At 35.8% G+C, this 18,943-nt stretch overlaps 1 protein-coding gene across 3 annotated transcripts in view; it reads right to left on the bottom strand.

Annotated features, from left to right (window-relative positions):
• Positions 1-18,943, bottom strand: part of NALCN (sodium leak channel, non-selective) — a 192,773-nt gene that overhangs the window by 23,591 nt on the left and 150,239 nt on the right. For 2 of the 3 annotated variants that reach the window (XM_015851496.2, XM_015851497.1), the window contains exons 18-25: positions 8,739-8,812; positions 6,137-6,238; positions 5,630-5,699; positions 4,350-4,441; positions 4,090-4,212; positions 2,214-2,270; positions 1,719-1,839; positions 1,488-1,619 (exon numbers count right to left, since the gene is read on the bottom strand). In XM_015851496.2, the coding sequence (XP_015706982.1) occupies positions 1,488-1,619; positions 1,719-1,839; positions 2,214-2,270; positions 4,090-4,212; positions 4,350-4,441; positions 5,630-5,699; positions 6,137-6,238; positions 8,739-8,812 (771 nt within the window). The remainder of the gene's footprint in view (positions 1-1,487; positions 1,620-1,718; positions 1,840-2,213; positions 2,271-4,089; positions 4,213-4,349; positions 4,442-5,629; positions 5,700-6,136; positions 6,239-8,738; positions 8,813-18,943) is intronic. The other variant, XM_015851499.2, reaches the window with a different exon arrangement.

Here is an 18,943-nt window from a genome sequence, read left to right as displayed (position 1 = left end):
AAATCAGCTGATTCAGTGTAGGGACATGAAGCCTCTTCTTGGACAGGCAGTGTAATCTCATTCTCCTCATTTCAGAGACTCTCCTGAAACTGAGACACCCTCAGAACAGGTATTAACAGTATCCTCACCAGTTCTTCCCACTGCTTTATTACATCTATAGATAGTATTGTCACTATGCTATTTCACCACACAAATACTATGCATATCAAAGTGTTTTCTGTTAATGTACCTATGTATTGTAACCTGAATAATCTTTGACAGCGATTAATTAGAAAGTCTGTTAATTATTTCAGACTTTTGAGAAACATAAGGCCAGTGTTATTTAAAGAGGGACAGAGATGAGAGTGCTATAAAGAATAAGTAAGTGTCCAAAAAACAAAGGATCAACCTGACACCACAGATATGATTTCAGAAGTAGTTTGATTTGTTATAAACAGCTGTTTTAAAAGACAACCATCCTAACAAGATTCGCCAGTGCTTCTGACTTCCTTTTATACTGCTTTAAGATCACAAGCATGTTTAGAATCACCAAGGTGGACCACCTAAATTTTCCTTCAGATAAGCAGAGGATGCAGAGGGATTTCCAAAGGCTAGTGCACCCACTGATTATGCATGCTGCAGTGGGAGCTTTGCAGAAGTATGCACATTTGTATTTATGGCAACAATGGAGTCTTCGATACAAATTGATCGTGACAAATTTTATGCAGCACATCTGTCTGGTGGATTAATCTCTGAAAGATTTAATCTAAACCCATCAAAGCAATTTTACTTAGTAATTTCTTCAGTTATAAAATATTTCATACTGTATTACGCTGCACACTGGTTTTGACACATTTGCTGGTATTTATTGTCATAAGTGAAGAGGAAATGGAACCCCTTCTCTTACAGTGAGAGGAATGCAAGAAATTTCCAGGGAACAATGAAAACAGTAGAAATATTTTTTTCCCTTAGGACCAGTTCTGATGCAAATGCAACACAGAAAGGCAGTGCTCTTCTTGCCTTCTGCTACAATAAAACCAGCAACCTGGATGTGTCCTTCTGTCAAATGGCAGAGGCTTTTAAGCATTTTTTCACAAAGCAGAAGAACTGTCAAAAGCAGCGGAAGCAATGAATGACAAAGGAACAGTCAAAACAATGATTCTCCTGCATAAAAATGCTACAGCAAGGTCAGAGATTCTGGGGTCACTTTAGAATGCAAATAAGATCTGATCAACAAATGAACACTTAAAAGGGACCATATAATATAAAGCTTACATTCAGTTGCCAGGCTCTTATCACATCTGTGTATATTTAGATATCTGAACAAATATTTGTACACATAACTGACAGTTCTGCAGGTGGATACAGTTGTGTTTGTACAGAAAGTAAAGTACTGCACTTGCATCAGATTGCTGAGCCAAACCTTATTACCTTCCCAAACATTTATCTACTCAAAGTTATCAAAATTAAGAATGCTACAGAAAACTCCCATAAATATAAAAACTTACAAGATATATAAATATGTCCATAACTCCTCCGAAATCCCTAATGACAGCTGTCGGTGTAAAAAACAGGCCATCTGCCATAATCTTCAGATTAAGCTCAATGCTCATAAATATTACAAAAACATATTCAGCAATCTGAAAATCAAAGCAGAGAACATTTAGCAACAGGGAGTGGAGAATCATAGGGCGGCTGTGCTTCATTTCATTAAAGGCAACACGATTCAGTATCAGTACCTGGAGTGTTGGAGCATGCATAACTCTTCTAAAAGGGGATTCAAACATCATGGAAATGCAGGAGCATATAGTAACGATGATCATGACCCAGTCCAGGTAAGTTACCAAACCCAGTAAGTCACTGTGAACAACACGTAAGGATAACTATTACAGAAAGACTGAGTACTATGTCATTTGTACTGTGGCTACACCACATTTAAGCACTTATTTATGGAAAAAAAAAAAATCAAACTAAGAAATGTCAAAGATTTAATTGATACAGCAGATATATAGCAGAACTAGTGAAATTACAAGCAAGTAAGGAAGAAGAAAAGCCTGACTTAAAAGCAAAATCCTCTTTCTATTCATTCTCACATAAAAATCCCTGGAAGGAAAGTCTGTTTTGGGGGAAAAAGAAAAAAAAATAAATAAGCGAGTGCATGCACACATACGCATGTGCTCACACTTATACTGCAGGCTTATGCAACCAAGGAAAGTTACTTTTATAGTGCTTACTAAAGCTGATGGTATTTGGTATTTTTCACAGCTCCAGTAACAGGATCTGTTTTAGAACTATAAACAAACAAACAAAAAAAAAAAAAAAAAAAAAAAAAAAAAAAAAAAAAAAAAAAGAAAAAAAAAAGAAGAAAAGACATAGTCATTTACATTGTATTTTTTGTCAGCATTATCATTATACTATGCATCCATCACCTCGGTGTAATTCCTGACTGAAGTCAAGTACATATATTATTTTTTTTACTTTCAAATGTCTGTGGTATAACATCAATACAGCTGTATCACCTCATGGCCTATCCACAATTTCTCCAACGATTCCTTGGATGGTTAGTTTTTGAGTCTTGTTATTGTAAAGGTATCAGTTTGCCTTGTTTGTGGGTGACTTGCTACTGAATTTTATATTGCTAAAAGCTTTCTCAAGAGTTCTTTCCTTTTACCTCAGAAACCGAACCATTATCCTCAACCAACATGTGAAGGAACATTGTGTTCCTTCCACAAACCTTAGTTCCTTCTTTACTTGTTCAGTCATTTTCTGATTAATATTTTTCTCCAGTTCTTATTTTTCCTGTGAAATTGTCTTTCTTTCTCTACAACATTCAAACAGCTATTAGGCAGTAAGACAGACCTACACGCTCTGGATGCAACAAGCATGTATCCGGGTGATCCAATGTAAGAACCTGCTCCAGCAATTATTTAGGCTTTTTATACAAAGCAGAATGGCTTCAGCAGGAGAATCCTACCCAAGAATCCCATCCACTCTGTCCCAGAGGTTAAGGGCACTTTTTACATATCTTTCAAATCCTTGTAGCAAATCATGCAGAGAAAGGATCTGCACTGAGGAATCCTATATCCCAAGTGAGGGCTCTAGTCACTGGGATGTGAAATTGCCATCACTTCCTCACTGAGCTTAAAGTGAAAAAAGGACTGACCTGACTTGAGGCATTACTGCAAAAGGATATTTCATGGTTATGAACTGCAAGAAAGCAAGATGCATATAAGGAGAACAAGTTGCATCCTCCACAGCCCAGGATCAGCCACTTACACCCTTCAGTAGTCAGAATACACCTGTTTTGGTGTCTTTCCACTGAACCCGCTGATTTCTATGCCTTCCTAAACTCATACCTTGTTCCCATATTGCATACAGCAGCATTCCTCAACCTTTTTACTAAAAAAAATTCTGTTTCCCATCAATTTGAAAAGGTTTCTGTGAATATCCTGCTTGGCAAGCTGGACGCAAATAAATATAAAGTAGGCACACTTTAAATGAATGAAAAAAACCTGTTTAACAAAACCAGTTTTACTCTTATAATGACAAACATATCAGTTAAACTGCTATTGATGTAAATATCTTATTACCCTTGTGTAGTCACAGTGCTAGATGGCACTGACACATGTTTCAGAATTGGATGGGAATATATGTTTATGTGTTTTATTTTGCTTCTTTAATTTGAAACTGCTTCATGAGCCAGTAGACCACAATAAAGTTAGCAATTACTGAGTAAACCTAGGCACCTAACTCAAGGTTATGTTTTTATGTAAGTGGCAGAACACTTTAATGACAGTGTTGTAAACTTGATTATCTAACCTTCCTGTTCTACCTAAAAGTAATTTGTTGAAGGACGCAGAGAGAATTCTATAGCCAAGCATGCACTGAAAACCTGGCCTTCCACATTCCAAACTCATGGACTTGAGTCATTGTCTGTCTGAGACTACTGACTGGAAAGACGACATGTATGGAGCCCCAAAATAAGGGTGCCAGCCATTGACAGAGGTTTAAAGGAAGATTTGTAAGATGGTTTTATATCATGCTATCCCTCCTAAGAACATGAAAACAAACACCTGTTTGAATAGAAAAACTCATATGAAAGAAACTTACGCATTAAAGCGAGCTCTTACGACCACTCGGCAGAAATTCCTGAACCTGTGCTCACGACCAACTATGAAAAGTGGTTTGTCAAAATATGGGTGATTCTCTCTCAGCTCTTCCTCTTGGACTTTCCTTATAAAAGACAGAATGTAAATTATTAAGTGATGCGCATTATACCTGCCAAAAATATCTCTCATTCTTTTTCATCATACATATAGAGAATATTTAATATAGAAAAGTGTGCATTCATACATTTCATTTTAAAATACCTTTTCATTTCAGCTTGTTCTTTTTTTTCTTGGATCATCTTTATCTCACTGTCTTCTCTCTGTGCATTTCTGTATCTCACAGTGTTGGAGTGCTAGAAGGAAAACAGTCTCTTTTAAATGAGGTCCGTGGGTCGTTTTTTAATGTTTCAGATGAAAGCAACATATAGCATTTTGCACAGAAATATTCAAATGGAAAAACTTTCTTTTCAAATGCACTGCATGCTAAGTTGGTCAAGCATATTGTACACTATTTTCTATCTACAGTAAGGTCTTTTTTTATGTTCAGCAAGGTTAATTTCAGTTTTAATGTCATGTGTGAAGTCCAATGCAAATGTTAATATTAAAAGCTGAAGTCCCACAAGCTCAGTTGCTATGTTCAAACTGGAATGTATGCCATTGAAGGAGCAGGAGTCAGAAAGAGAAAGCTCTAGGCATACTTTCAGTATCTAAAATCTATTGTATGCAGTGACTGCACAGATATATGAAGAGGAGAGGCTGAGTGAAGATGAATGTCTGAACTCATACAGTGGAGAGTGCAATACATATTGCTGTTCAGAGTTCAGTGAGACTTTAGGCCACTTCTGAAGGGGTAATTTCAGGTGTTACCCTTAATATCAGACATAGTCTACTTGAAGATATGCGTTACCTACAGTTTCTACCATCATGCAAAGTAATTCAGTAATTACTTCTTATGCAATTGTTTTCAAATATGTAGTTCATTGAGAAAATGGCTGCCACACTTGGAAACTGAAGGGCCAGAAATCTCCCCATGACCTAATATTACAAATTTGCAGAAATGAAGATGCACTTGACTGCACGGAAGTATACCACAGCAAAATCTGTAAGCAAAATATGTGACTACCATTCTCCCTTTCAGTTTTTGTCCTTTACTCTGGCAGTTTTCATGTTTGAAAAATACTGTTAAACTTCCACTGGGAATTTTGAAGCGTTGTTTCACCATCCCGAGTTATTTTTGTAATTCTAGAATAAAGACTTTTGAGGTATCCTGTGGAGCAGTTTTCGTTTTCCTAAAGCAGTGTCTACAGCTTCAGGATATCTGCCTCAGAAAGTGCTTCAAAACCAGTAACTTTATCAGTGATACAGCCTTGCCAATGGCTATATGCAATTATAGTACTTGTTTTACGATCTTAAGATTTCAAAAGACAAACTGTAATCAAGACCATAGACAAACATTAGCTTTACACAAGTATTCATTATTTAGTACATATTCTGTTTTTTTATATCCCCAAATTGAAACCAGCTTTTCTATGAGGACTTACATCTTGAGTCAAGGTTTCAAGAGATTTTCCTCTACTGATTCGCTGGCTGTTGGAACCATGTCTTAGCGATCTGAAATAATCATAATCAATTTAACGATACATCTCAAGATGAAATTCTGACCTTTATAGGGTGGCCATTATAAAGCACTGTTCTCCAGCCATACATTATCTCAAATTCATATCATTTTTTTCTCACTCACATCAGAAGCTTATATGTTCTTCAATTGTTTTCAGTCTGGTCTAACATAAGTCAATTTCTTTCCTTCTGATCTTTAAATTGATAGCTTTGTAGTCAGTAAAGGAAATGGCATTTGAAATAAAAAGGCTTTTTTTTCCATTTATACACTACAATGAATTTCATTATGGTTATAGTGAAGAATGAAAAACTCAGCCCTTTGCAGAAGTAAGTAATTTTAGGTTTACACATACCTGGTATTGCTCAAATTTAACTCTGTTCATTGCCTTCATTTTAAGACCATTTTGAAACCATCGTTTCGGTCCATTTACCTGCGTTCTTGTCGTATATGATGCTGGACACTAAGTATAGACCTTTCCTTTGCAGGCTGCCCCTCAAAGGATCCACTCAGCATGCGTTGCCTAGTGCAGGCCCTACAAAGAAATATGTTAATAAAGACATATAACTTTCAGTATAAGCAATAAATTCTGAGGCAGTGCATTCAGACAAGTCAGCCTAGTTACCTGGTAGCTAAGTGAAGGATTTAACACATAATAAAAAAGCAGCAAAATACTTTCCATGAAAAGGTGTTATTTCCAAAATAGTGGTCCCCAATCTGCAACATAACAAGTCATTTGATAAACCTTCTTCATGTCTTGTCATCTTTGAGTCTTTTCAGTTTGCCAAAGAATTTATGTTCCCTCCACACTTCATTCATTGACTGTGAAAAGAGTCATCAGTAACATCAGCTCTTAAGCAAAAGGGAGGGGAAAGTACAAGCGCAGCTGTCATTTCAGGGTATCTCCCTTTCAGAGGTGTACTTGGCACATTTTCACATGCTCAAGACTTTCAGCATATCTTTGAATGCGACCAAATATTCACTGAAATGAAATGCTATGCATTGCTGATAGCCTTAATATGAAGAATCTGATTTCCATGAAGGAATTTCAGCACATTGTTATATGCCCTGTTTGGTTGTGTTTTTCTTTCACCATTCATTTGCTCAATTTTCATTTTGCTTTAACTGAATTTTGGCTGACGCATATCATACACTATCTATCTTGTCAGAAATCAGCACTTCATTCAGAGACCTGGTTAGTAAGCATGCTACAGCTAAATGGCATGTGTTTCTTCTGCTGGTTACAAGATTTGCATCAAGAAAAGAAGTTTTCATTAAAAGGCAGCAGAAAGAACTCTGATGGCTGGGGAATATAACTCCGTCCTTAGAAAAATATTTTCACTTTTCAGGGACACTGATTTTACATAACATGACTTAGAGCTCTTTTTGTGCTATGCAAATGATTTAGAGAAACTCATACAAGACCCAGCTGGTGATATTTCAAAATTTTTAATGAACTGAATCCCTGTATATATATATATTTAAATAAAAAAATCTACATGATGACTTGATAGAGTCAACAGAGAAGAAGGGATGTCATAGAGCCAACCTTTATTACCACCTCTCAAAGCAGGATTTGTCGTGTCTGCACTGTGATAAGCAGATGTTTGGCTAACTTGCTTTTCCATATCTACAGTGTCAAAGCCTTCAAAGCTCCTTAGCTATATCACAGTGATTTATAACACAGTGGATCTATCAATTGGCACAAAACCATAAATCAGAGTATTCTCTCAGTCCTTACGTTTGCTATGTGTTATAGTGTACAGAAAAATCCTGAAGCAACTTGACATTTATGTAACTCTATGGGCATTGATGACATTTTCCAGTTGTAATATAACAAGGAAGTGAATTACAAATGTTTAACAAAAACACTAGCAAGAAATCTGTATCTCTCATATTTTTAAGGATTTTTGTTTAAGTTAAATACACCTTTTTTCTATCTGTAACAGTAGTGCTTGCAGAATTGAGGCATATTTGTGTAGTTGAAGTACCCTAAGTATTCTTAAGAAGGAATACTTAGGTCTTTCAATTATATTTCTCAGTAATATTTTGACAGAGAGCATTCACTGGAATTAGTAATTGTGTTTCATAAGAATGGGTTTAAGGACAGATAAAGTTGCACATTAACTTCTACAGTTCTATTTGTGCAGTATTCTCACAGAGTATTAAAAAGACCAAATGAGCGGTAATATTGCTTGAATAGCATGTAAATCCAAGGAATATTCCAAGCAACTTCACAATTTAGAAATCATGCTAAATTTCTATTGCACTCTTCCTCATAAAACCTTGGCCTACAACATCTATTCCTGCAGCTGTACTTCTCAAATGCATTATTAATGCATATACTAATTATTTCCCTGGGACTAGTCACTGGTAACATTCTAAACATGCACCTGCTTCGCTGACAATGTAAATATAAAGTCAAAGTGATCTATAACCTGTTGGCATTGCTGATGCACATCATATCCACAATAATCACTCTAATATAAAACTGACAGTGGCATGAAAACTTGCAGCATAACATTACACAAACAAGTCTTGTAGACTTGGGTGTGTATTGCTTACTTGCAGTGCTGAGTACTTACTTTAAACAGAGTAGTAAAATGAGCAATTACTATCAAAACATCACAAACCCCTTCTACAGAAGTCACACCTGGAGTCTTTGTCAATGTACATTTCCCACTTGGAAGATGATTAACTGTAGCCTGTGCTTTCAAGCATACAATCTCCATGAATATTTATTTGCACAACTCTGTAAGAATTAGGCTGGAATTCCCTAGATAAAGTGAGTCTGTTTACATGGAGTTATTCTTGGGTTAATTTTGATGGAAAAAGTGAAAACAGCTGAAACAGGTTCTTTCAGCAAAATAGAAAACAGCACAAATACATACTGAAGAAGAACCTCTCTTTCACTGCTCTTTTAGTGCAATGTACCCAAAGAACAATTTATCTTTGATAATGAATGCAACAGACATACTACAAAGGAACAGACACATGCAGTAATGAAAAACATAGTCATGAGACATTGAGATTACCTTAGGATTTTATTGATTGCTGTCTCTTTTTCCAGCAGATTTCTTGCTCTGATGCTGAAAACAGATTTACGGAGCTATAAAATCAAGAAAAACAAACAAAAAAAGAAGTATGTTTTAATTATCATAAAATAAAACATGCATATTGATAGACCAATGAAACATAGCACATAGAGAATACGTAAAATTAAACACCTATATTCTCCATCATACTGATATTTTTCACAGCTTGTGTCCCTGACATTATTTGCCAAAAACAAGTGCTAGAAAATGATGAAAAATTGCAAAGCAATTTTATTGACTGTGCATAGTTCCAGACTTTGGTGTTCCTGTTCCAACCCTTTGCCAGTTTTGGTAAAAAGAAGCAGATAGATGAGATTGTTGATTAGCACTAGTATTATTCCCTTTACTACAGATTTATTTTCTCTCCCAGTTGGCCAAATAATGCATTATCATTGTTGTACCTCTCCTGCCTACTTCTGATCCATTTTTAAGCATATCCTTGCAAAAGTTATTCAAGACTTCCTTAATATTAAATAAAAAGACTGGGTTACAAGAAAAAACATATTCTTACTTAATTCCCTCCCCCAGAATGGAGAAGTCTAGGAATTTCACCCAGTGATGAGCAGAAAGCCTCTAGTACTTTATAAGAATTAACTCTGCCAGCTGTTTGGAGATCATTATCTTAAAACAAATATTAGAGAGATTTAGGAGCTCCTAGCAATATACACTTTTTTCCTTTTTTTTTTTTTTTTTTTTTTTAATCAATCTGAAAAGGACATTTTTTTAAAGCTATTCATTATAAATAATGGATTAATCTAATTGATGTTTGTCTTAAGGATTCACCACTTACAGACTTGAGATTATTTACAAATGTATTAATTACAGATTACTGAAAAGCTACCACAAATCCAAATTCACTCAACAACAGTTCTGCTAGAACTTTTTTCAAGACATAGATCATTTCTGATTCATGGTAAGACGTCTCACTGTAAGGAAAAACAGAAGCCTAGAGAATATCTTAAAACTTAGTTAGGCTCCTCAATAAAATGGTTGTTGCTTTTAGGCTTAACGTGTAATAACCATTTAAATGTAGATGTGAATATTTCATATATTAAAATATATTTCCACGGGCTTAAAATAATTTAAAGGACTTTAGCATGGTACCTTACTATGGGTTCAAATATATCTTGCACGGGGAAAAGCAATGGCAACTCTTTCACATCTTTATTTTTTCTAATGCCAGTGATTAGCAACTGGAATATCAGATCGCTGATTTTTTTTTCTTGCATCAGGACTGGAAAAAAAAATACTCCAATCCCCAGTAGTACCTATCATTTTGCAAGATGTTAGCTATTATTATCGTTTTAAGGGTAATGTTAATCTTACAGGAATAATGAAGGTGGAGAACTGTCTTATTTGTTTCAGTTTTTTTCTTATTCTCATACAAATAATTGTGATAGAATAATTACAGTTAGATCAAATATAAAGTCTAAATGAGTATTGCCTGCTAATGCCTGACGTCCACTTATTTCTAATGTCAATTATTTGCTTGTTAACATATCATAGAAAAATAAAAGATTTTGAACAGAAAAATAATTAATATTTCCTTCCAAATCCAGCTTTTGCTCAAATAGTGCCAGAAAAAAATGAGTCAAATTGAGTTTCCCAAATTTTTCTATAGCTTCCTATCTGCCGTAGACGATTTCTTTCAGTGTTTAAAATAGATGCAAAAACACTTTGGCCTGAAGCAAGTGGCCCACCAAAAACCAAACCAAACCAAACCAATCAAACAAACAAAAAAACCCACCCAGGCTGTCATCTAGGGATGGAGCCCTGAGAAAGCAGAGATTTACACACATACATTTAGTGCCCCTCCTTGCCATCCACAGGCAGCGAGTAAAATCTAAAGTAAGGCTTCTAATAGGTCTACGGCAAGAGCTATGTAGGTCTGCTGAGTCCTCTTTCCAGTCAGTGAGACTTATGAAGAAAACTAGCTGTCAAACTCACACCTGAAGCTGTACAGCCTTGGGCTTTAACCATGGTTGGAGCACACTTGGTGATTTGAGGCTTAGGTGCAGTTCTGAAGGTTTATCACTCTGCCCACCTCTGCACTGTGATAGAGTTTAGGCTGAGGCAGGTATCCAGCTGTTTCATCCAGGTGTACAGCTTTTAAAGATGATTGCTCCTTAGGAGTTCCTCTGTCAGTGCAACACCACTGAATTTATCTTAAATTTAAAATATCTAATAGATATAGCTAATAGAAGCAATAAAAAATAGTATTTGTAGATGTGTACACACACAAAGTATCAACCACCAGATAGCAGCATGCACATGTCATTATTCATGTTGAAGAAAATCAAGGATTACTACAGATTTTTAAATGTGTCTGCATTAGATAAATGAAGCAGACCATTTCCTGTTTTATTTTTCAGATTTGCATAGCACACCAGGCAAATGCAATGGAACTGCAGAAATGGAAAATGAGGTTGGTTATCACTGTGTTGTTTAATAACGTCTAGATGCTGCATGTTGGTGTAGACGGAGGCTGGCAATTAAAAACCTGTGATACCTGCTGAGTTCTTGACTGTTATAGAGGAAATTACTGGCAGTTTTAATTTGGAAAAGACATTACTTGATCAGATGATACAGAATTAAGTAAGTGTACTATAATCTACTCAGGTTATTTTAGTGCCTATCTCGTTAGCTTGCTGGGTTTTTTTTTTTAGTACAGATTGTGATGTACTACAAGGGCATCCTCAAACATACTGCTGTTCATACATATTTATTTATTTATGCAGGCTGTAAGTACAGTTAGAGCAGAAACAACAGTGCCATATACTGTTTTGCTAGAGAACAACTTTTTTCTTGGCATAAGCACTGTCCTGAGATCACCTAACAGCATCTATTAGTCTTAAATATGTTTTCTTGAACTTATAAGGAACAACTGTGAGAGGTCAGTAAGATACCAGTAATACTTCGTGGATGAAATGACTTTCTATGGAAAAGATGTGCTTCCATAATACCATGAATAAAACATCTCTTGATTTCCACATTCCTTTCACTTTATTAATATAACCACGCCTTTGGGGACAGACTTAGCAAATCAACCTGTATGCAGTGCCTCTTCCACAAGTACTCGCACCTTTCATTTCTGCTGTTGGTAGGAAAGACTTTGGGCAGACAGAATCATTCAGTCCTGTCAGTGTGAACTTGATCTGAATTCTGCATTCCCACATAGTTCTGTTCGTCCAGAGTGACTGGGACAATGCAACGAACCACTGCATCCTCTGTAAAGGCAGCTAAATCACAGAACATTGTTGCTCTGCAAGTGCCACCCTCTGCTTTGGAAAGGTACTGCAGGCGTGTTAAATGAAAAGCTTTAGCGTATTTAGAAATTTGAGGCTTTCTACTTGGGGGAAAAAAAAAAAAAAAAGAAAACAAAAAGATATTTTTTTTGCATGAGATTTAAGGAAAGTATCACAGGAACAGTCTTTGCTAAATGACAAGCAATGACTGCGGATCAGTCCCATTAGCGAAGTGTACTGGCATGGCAGCGCAGACTTCAGGGGTATCTGTAACAATTAGTAATGGTTTAGATATGTCTCACTTGTTCTAAGCTTTGAGAAATGCTATTTATTGTCAAAATTCTGATGTATTTTTCTAGTGAATTGTTTGTGGTGTATAAACTGCAGCAAGCACTGCTTAAAGCAATTGTTTTCAACTTGAATTTGACATAGAATTTTGTGTTATCAACAGCTTAAGCTGTGTGAAGCTATGTGATGACAGCATAATGTTTTTGTATCATGGCAGAGTTGGCAGGAAAGACAAACCAGTGTTGGTGTGTGTTCTGCAACAAAAGGTGAGATGAAGTAACAAGGAAAGAACAGCACACAGATGTCCGAAAGGTGTAGTTAACAACGACAAAAATGTGAACACAATAGATTTTCCTAAGGTAATCTCTTAATTGTTTTATGTACATTAGCATTTTAGCTTAGTGCTCTTAATAGCAATCTTATATAAGCAACTGTGGGACCGTATGGGAGTACTCTCTTGAATCATGCCAGAAATTCCAAGCAAGGGGAAAAAAATCATCCAAAGCTTCTGTCTCAGTTTGGGATTTGTTGAATGGAAATTGATGATTTATGCAGGCTTGCTAAATGAACAGATTGTTAGATATTATATTGTCATTTAAACATGTAGATTTCCAAGGGAAAATATAAGGAGTCAGTAGAATAAGTGATAGAGTTATATCTAAGAAACAGTGAGGAAATAATGTTTATTTGTGCAGAATCTGCACAAGTCTTGAGCATTCCATTAAATACAAGATATTTTTGGTCCACAAGAGCTTGCTGCGTAGCCTCTCAAATGCAGGCATCATTATTTTTTCAAAGACATCCTGCTTATGCATCTTTAGCTTGAAAATCCCAGACTGTATGAAAACAAAAGTGACAGAAAACTAAAAAAGTGATGGAAAGCTAACTACAAGACTGCAAGTTGTTGACAGTCACCTAACAAAATTTTCAAAAGAATTGATGCCTAAATCAGCAAGGAATATACAGCAAGCAATGATGGTCAAATGGTCAATTCAATGATACATCTTTGCTTTGAATGTACTTCCATGTCAGATGCCATTTTTTCGGACTGCCCCTCTGCTGCCATCTTTCACACAGCAACAAAACATAATGGAAAACTGGCAGGAAGGTTCAGGCTCTACTGCCATATCACCACCATCTGCCATTAACATTGTGGGCCAGTGTAAATAGGAGGCACTATTTTCAGAGCAGGCCTCGTAATCCAGGAGCTGTAACAATTTTGCCATGCCTGAATTTTGGTTGATTGAAGAAACAAGAGGGGTACGATCAATCCCTTGTATTTTAAGGCATCCTGTAACAAACCTTCAAACTGTAAATGCAAAACTGATGAAAGATAATGCCTGATAGAAGTTACAAATTATGGCACATTGAAAATGGCAAAGAATGAAGTTCCCAGTTACCTTTGTCTCAGAATGTAAGTGAAAATTGGGCAGAATTCTTATCACACTATATAGATGCAAGAGTGACAAAGCAATTTAAAATCATCAGTAGCCTGAGACAGACCGTAACGAGAACAGCACCTTGTTATTATTGCAGTTCTACATTCTCTGCTCTGAAATATGGTCAGAAAATAAAATACCGCAGGATGAAGTGTGAAAACACTTTATGAGAGCACAGTTTACAAGTTCGTATTTTCCTGTAATTTATTTTATATTATTGCAATACTATATAATATTTATATATGTATATTATTTCATATTATTATTTTATTTTTTAGATAGAAGAACACTGTTACACATCTGCTTAAACTGAAAAACAAAACTCAAATCTCTAAAAAATTCAAAATAGATAGAGAAGTGTCCTATTTTCTGAAAACCTGAAATTCATCATTGCGTTTCCACATATTAACTTCATTAGAAAGATCTCTGTAAAAACAGACATGGAACAAAAATAATCCCCTTTTAAAATCAAGGTTGTAACAATGAAGAAATGATGGATTCACAAGCCATTCTTATTCTACCAGCTAGATTATTTTAATGGCTCTTTTGAACGTTATATCTAAATAGCTTTTGGCAATATCCTGCAGATGACAGTAATAGGTTAGACTGAACAACTTTCCTGGGTTTAATTAACAAGAGATAAAAGGACAGTGACACTGTGGACAGAGATCTACTCAGATACTTGGTGAGAGGAGATTAGGATACGGTTTGTGGGATTTTTGTTGATATTTATCCACAAAGTTCTGCAAAAAATACCTTAGAAAAAATATAGTTTTAGTGCTTACATATCAGTACCCTTTTCTGCTTGGAATTCATATGCAATTACTATTTATTAGCTTCTGTTATATTCAAAATTAATGACACATTGTTATTTTTTTTCAAATCACATAGCTAACAGAATAATCAGGAACATGGCAGAATTCTATTGTATATTTTTTATGCACAAGTCCTGCTTTGCATAATAGAATATCCAAAAAAAAGTTCAGAAGAGGCTGATTAACCTTGAACACTGGTTTATGACAAGAAGTGCAAATTCACTTCAGGAAATGACCATTCATGGATAAATATTCTACCCTAGTTTCTCTTCTCAGAATTAAAAACAAGAATACAGTCTATAAGAGTGTCTTTGTTCCTGATGATTTTCTAAAAGGAATCTTAGGACATTCTGTTTTCAGTACTAAAATGTTTTTCAGCTCTTACAATTACAAACAACTTCTGCAAAGAAAAGCCCTTTCAGAATATCCTTGGAATGTAAGTAGTTCTTTTTGCAAGAAACAGAATAGTTAATGAAAGAAGCTGAGAGCAGATCAGAAGACATGCTGGAACAAAATACCACATTAAGTAACATCAAGATTAGACTGCATGTCTCAGCAGCTCAGAAATGGAGTACCCATGATGCTAACCAAACACGCATTAAGAGTTGTGGTCAGTCTTGTGTGTTGAATATGTGTGCAAAATAATAACCAGATAAAATCATTAACACTCCCTGAGGTGCTGAAAACAGATTTCTACATAAACTAAGGGGAGTTGATCTCCAAGGAAGTACTTAGACTTTTCCAGGATGAGGCTTATAATCAGGTAGATGTTTAAGTCTCATCCCATCTAACTTTAACAGATATCAGATATCAGCAGGATAATATCTGGGAATGAAGCCAAACAGACACATACAAAAAACACATCCACCAGATGCAAAGCTCAGCAGCCCACCTGCTAAGTAACACAGGTCATCATGAACATATCACCTCAGTGCCCTGTTCTGTGTGCTGACTTCCCAAAGAATGCAGAACCCAGCACGAGGCCTGCTGCTTAATATTCATAGTCCTTCATGGTAATAGCTGTGGCTACCTTCGAGATCAGCTTTCCCTTTTTGGCCATCACCTCCCATCATACAGCTGCTGCTGTAACTAGGAAATCAATGGGAGAGGCATATGGTGTGGGAGGCTGAGCTTCCACTGGAGCTAGACCTTAATTACGGATCTTGTTCCCACAGGAAAAAGAGGAATGGCTATGAACTTCACTGCTTGTATAGCTAAAAACAAAACTCACACAAGTGAAAGGAAACATGGTGGTAAAGGAGATGGAAAAAATATATTTGCTACTATCCAATTAATCTTAAAAATGCAGAAATAAAGCAACCAACTTGTTTATACTACTTCATCTAAAAGAAAGAAGTGAAAGTCTGAGCAATAAACTGTGGATATATTGAAAACCCTTTTGCTTTGTTTTGCAATTCATTCCTGCTGTGCCACAGCTGTAAACATGCACATGGGTATATCTACATAATGAGCCATAGGCATTTTCAAAGTTCATCTCATGAACCTGTCAGTTTTGAATTATAATTTAACAGTGATGTGCTGTGTTGTGTGATCAAAGATAAGTAACTAATTCTGGAGCATCCTCTTAGCAACAATTTTTAGCATGGCTTGCTGGAAGCTGTATGTCTCTTAAGAAATTATTTCTGCCTTCCTTTGATTCTAGCCTTCAAGTTAAGAGCTCAAGGCCAGTACTCTACTAGCGCAGCTGCATTTTGTTAGACACCTGATTTCTTGTAAATCTTATAGCTTGTTTTGCCCCCTGAATCTTGCTGCAAATATTCCTCAGGCTCTCTTGTTAGAGCCATCACGGTGAGATGTCTTTATTTTCAGTCAATTTCCCTTCTTCTCATTCACCCACACCAAAAAATCATCTGTGAACACACATTTCAAACAGCTGTCTTGTTCAAGAATTCATGGAAATACTGGTTAGATAAGAAATTTCCCAGCATGTTGTGAATAGTTCTCATATTTCCTTCTGTCTCTGTAAAGCTACATTTCTGCCACAGCTACAAGGTTCATGTAATATCATAATTTTTATTTGTTAACCCTTTCATTACATACTTTTCCCACAAATTTAGAATAACATTGTCTTCTTACACTTGCACTTTTTGTTTAATCAGTCTTCCTTCTTCCACCAGTAGACATCTTTGTAGTACTTTCTACTACAGCAGGAACCTTGACAGCCCAGGTCACACCAGTGAGAGACCTAGAACTTCAATTTATGGCTTATCAATTTTCTGTACTTGAAATAATCCAGATATAGTTGGCATGCGAAGCATAAGAATGAACACAGCACGATCTGTCTACACACATCTACCCTTACATTGAATTTCTTAACCTAATCACACACTGAGGGGGTGTACACAAGGTTAAGGGTATTAAAGTATCCAGAAGTCATTTTTATATTACACATTCATAGAATCATAGAATCACAAGGTTGGAAAGGACCTATAAGATCATCTAGTCCAATTGTTCTCCCTTTACCATACATACAGGAAACCCCTAAACCATATCTCATAGCTCCCTATCCAGGCGCTTCTTGAACATTGCCAGGGATGGCAGCTCCACCACCTCCCTGGGCAGCCATTCTAGTGCCTGACCACTCTCTGAGAAAAAAAGTTATATAGTTAAATAAAAACTATAATAGATTTTATTTATATATCATATATCATATATCATATATCATATATATATTTGTATATTTATATTATAGTATTCAAATATTTTATTTTGTGATACTAGTTTAGAAATTTGGAGGAGACTGAAATAAATCTGGAATTCCTAGACTTGACTAAATAAAAAAGTGATGCAATAAGGATATCTGTTTTCCAAAACTGTTCATTGATTTGGCATAGATGAAAATAATTTTGGATGGATTTTCATTATAGTTATGGTTATGAATAAACACACTTATCAGTTATTTCAAGAAGATAAAGCAACATAAAAATAACAATGCAGTGAAAATCCACTGCCCTCTCACAACTTAAAGTTGCTTTCCAAGGAAGTAGACTATTATAATTCTGACAAGTCTTACTCAAGCCATTATATAATAGAACACAAAATGATTTTCTTTGATGATAGTGACCCAAATGATGGGTCAGATTGATTTTGAACACAAAAACAAGTAGCATACACACAGTGGCACATTTTTGGAGAAAGAAAAGAATAACATTGATGAGCTACTTTACAAGTAAGCGTGTATATTACACACTTCCTATCACTTCAGTAAGTGTGGAGTAAAGAAATGCTATCTAAATCTGGGAGAAAAAGGAAGGAAAGAATCAAATCTGCCAGCAGAATCCCACATTTTGATTCCATTCTATTTTTTTTATTAGCTACAACACAAGAGAGATGTGAAAAGTTTCTGAAGCCATCACATTGTCATCTGGAGGAGTGGAAATGCATCCTGCTATGCAATAACACCTGTAAAATGTTTGGTCAAGTTTCCTTTTGTTTTACAAAGAAAAGCAAGGTATACATGCAAAGTCTACATTTAAATGCAGCCAGTCATTCCAAGTTTGTTTTAAGGATATTTTTAAGAAGATTTGTGCATACAAAAGTGAGGTTGCCTTGGCAACTGTAACTATGTGAAGCCAGAGTAATTACTTTCACAAAATCCTACATGGTGCTTTCTCCTTCTTAATAGGAATGTGTAAATACCTTGCTTTAAGCTACATTTGTCAAAATTATTACTCATCACCGATTCTACCCTCAAGGCATAGAAATCCAAAAGTGCATGCTTAAAGCAGGATAAACAGTCCAAAAAGAATTTGCAAAAGCTTATTTCAACTCAAAATGTAAAGTCTGATCACTCATACTTGCTCTTGGAGTGAAGGGAAAAGTTGAAAAGAACATACATTTCTATTTTCATGTTGCAAAATCTCATTGAATGCCATTTATTCACCTATCTTAAAACATAACCAGCAAGGACTAACTTTTGTGAACAGCAATGAGACAAAGTTAAGACTACAATTCAGCTACTTAAGCTACAGTCATGTAAACAGACCTACAAAATCACTGCACAGCTCTTCACTGCACCCTTTGGACCTATGTACGTGACTAGAACATGCTTAAGGTCTCCACTCATCCCTTCATTACATGAGAGAAATGATTCCCTGACACAGTATTTGAGATCCATCGTTAATAATATTTGGCATAGTTCTGCTGACCCCTAGAATTATCAGTTAATAACTTATCCAGTAACTCTTCTGGCTTGTTAGAGTAGATGGTGTTTACATAGGCTAGATCCCATCCCGTAGCTTTCTTTGTTTGATTATCAACACTGCACCACAGACCTCCCCCTCAGGCTGTGCTGTTCATCTTTGGTTTACTGATGCCATGGACTATATTGGCCCCAG

Source organism: Coturnix japonica, chromosome 1 (genome assembly GCF_001577835.2).
Source record: "Coturnix japonica isolate 7356 chromosome 1, Coturnix japonica 2.1, whole genome shotgun sequence".
Taxonomy (NCBI): Eukaryota; Metazoa; Chordata; class Aves; order Galliformes; family Phasianidae; genus Coturnix; species Coturnix japonica.
This window is presented reverse-complemented; position numbering and strand designations above follow the sequence as displayed.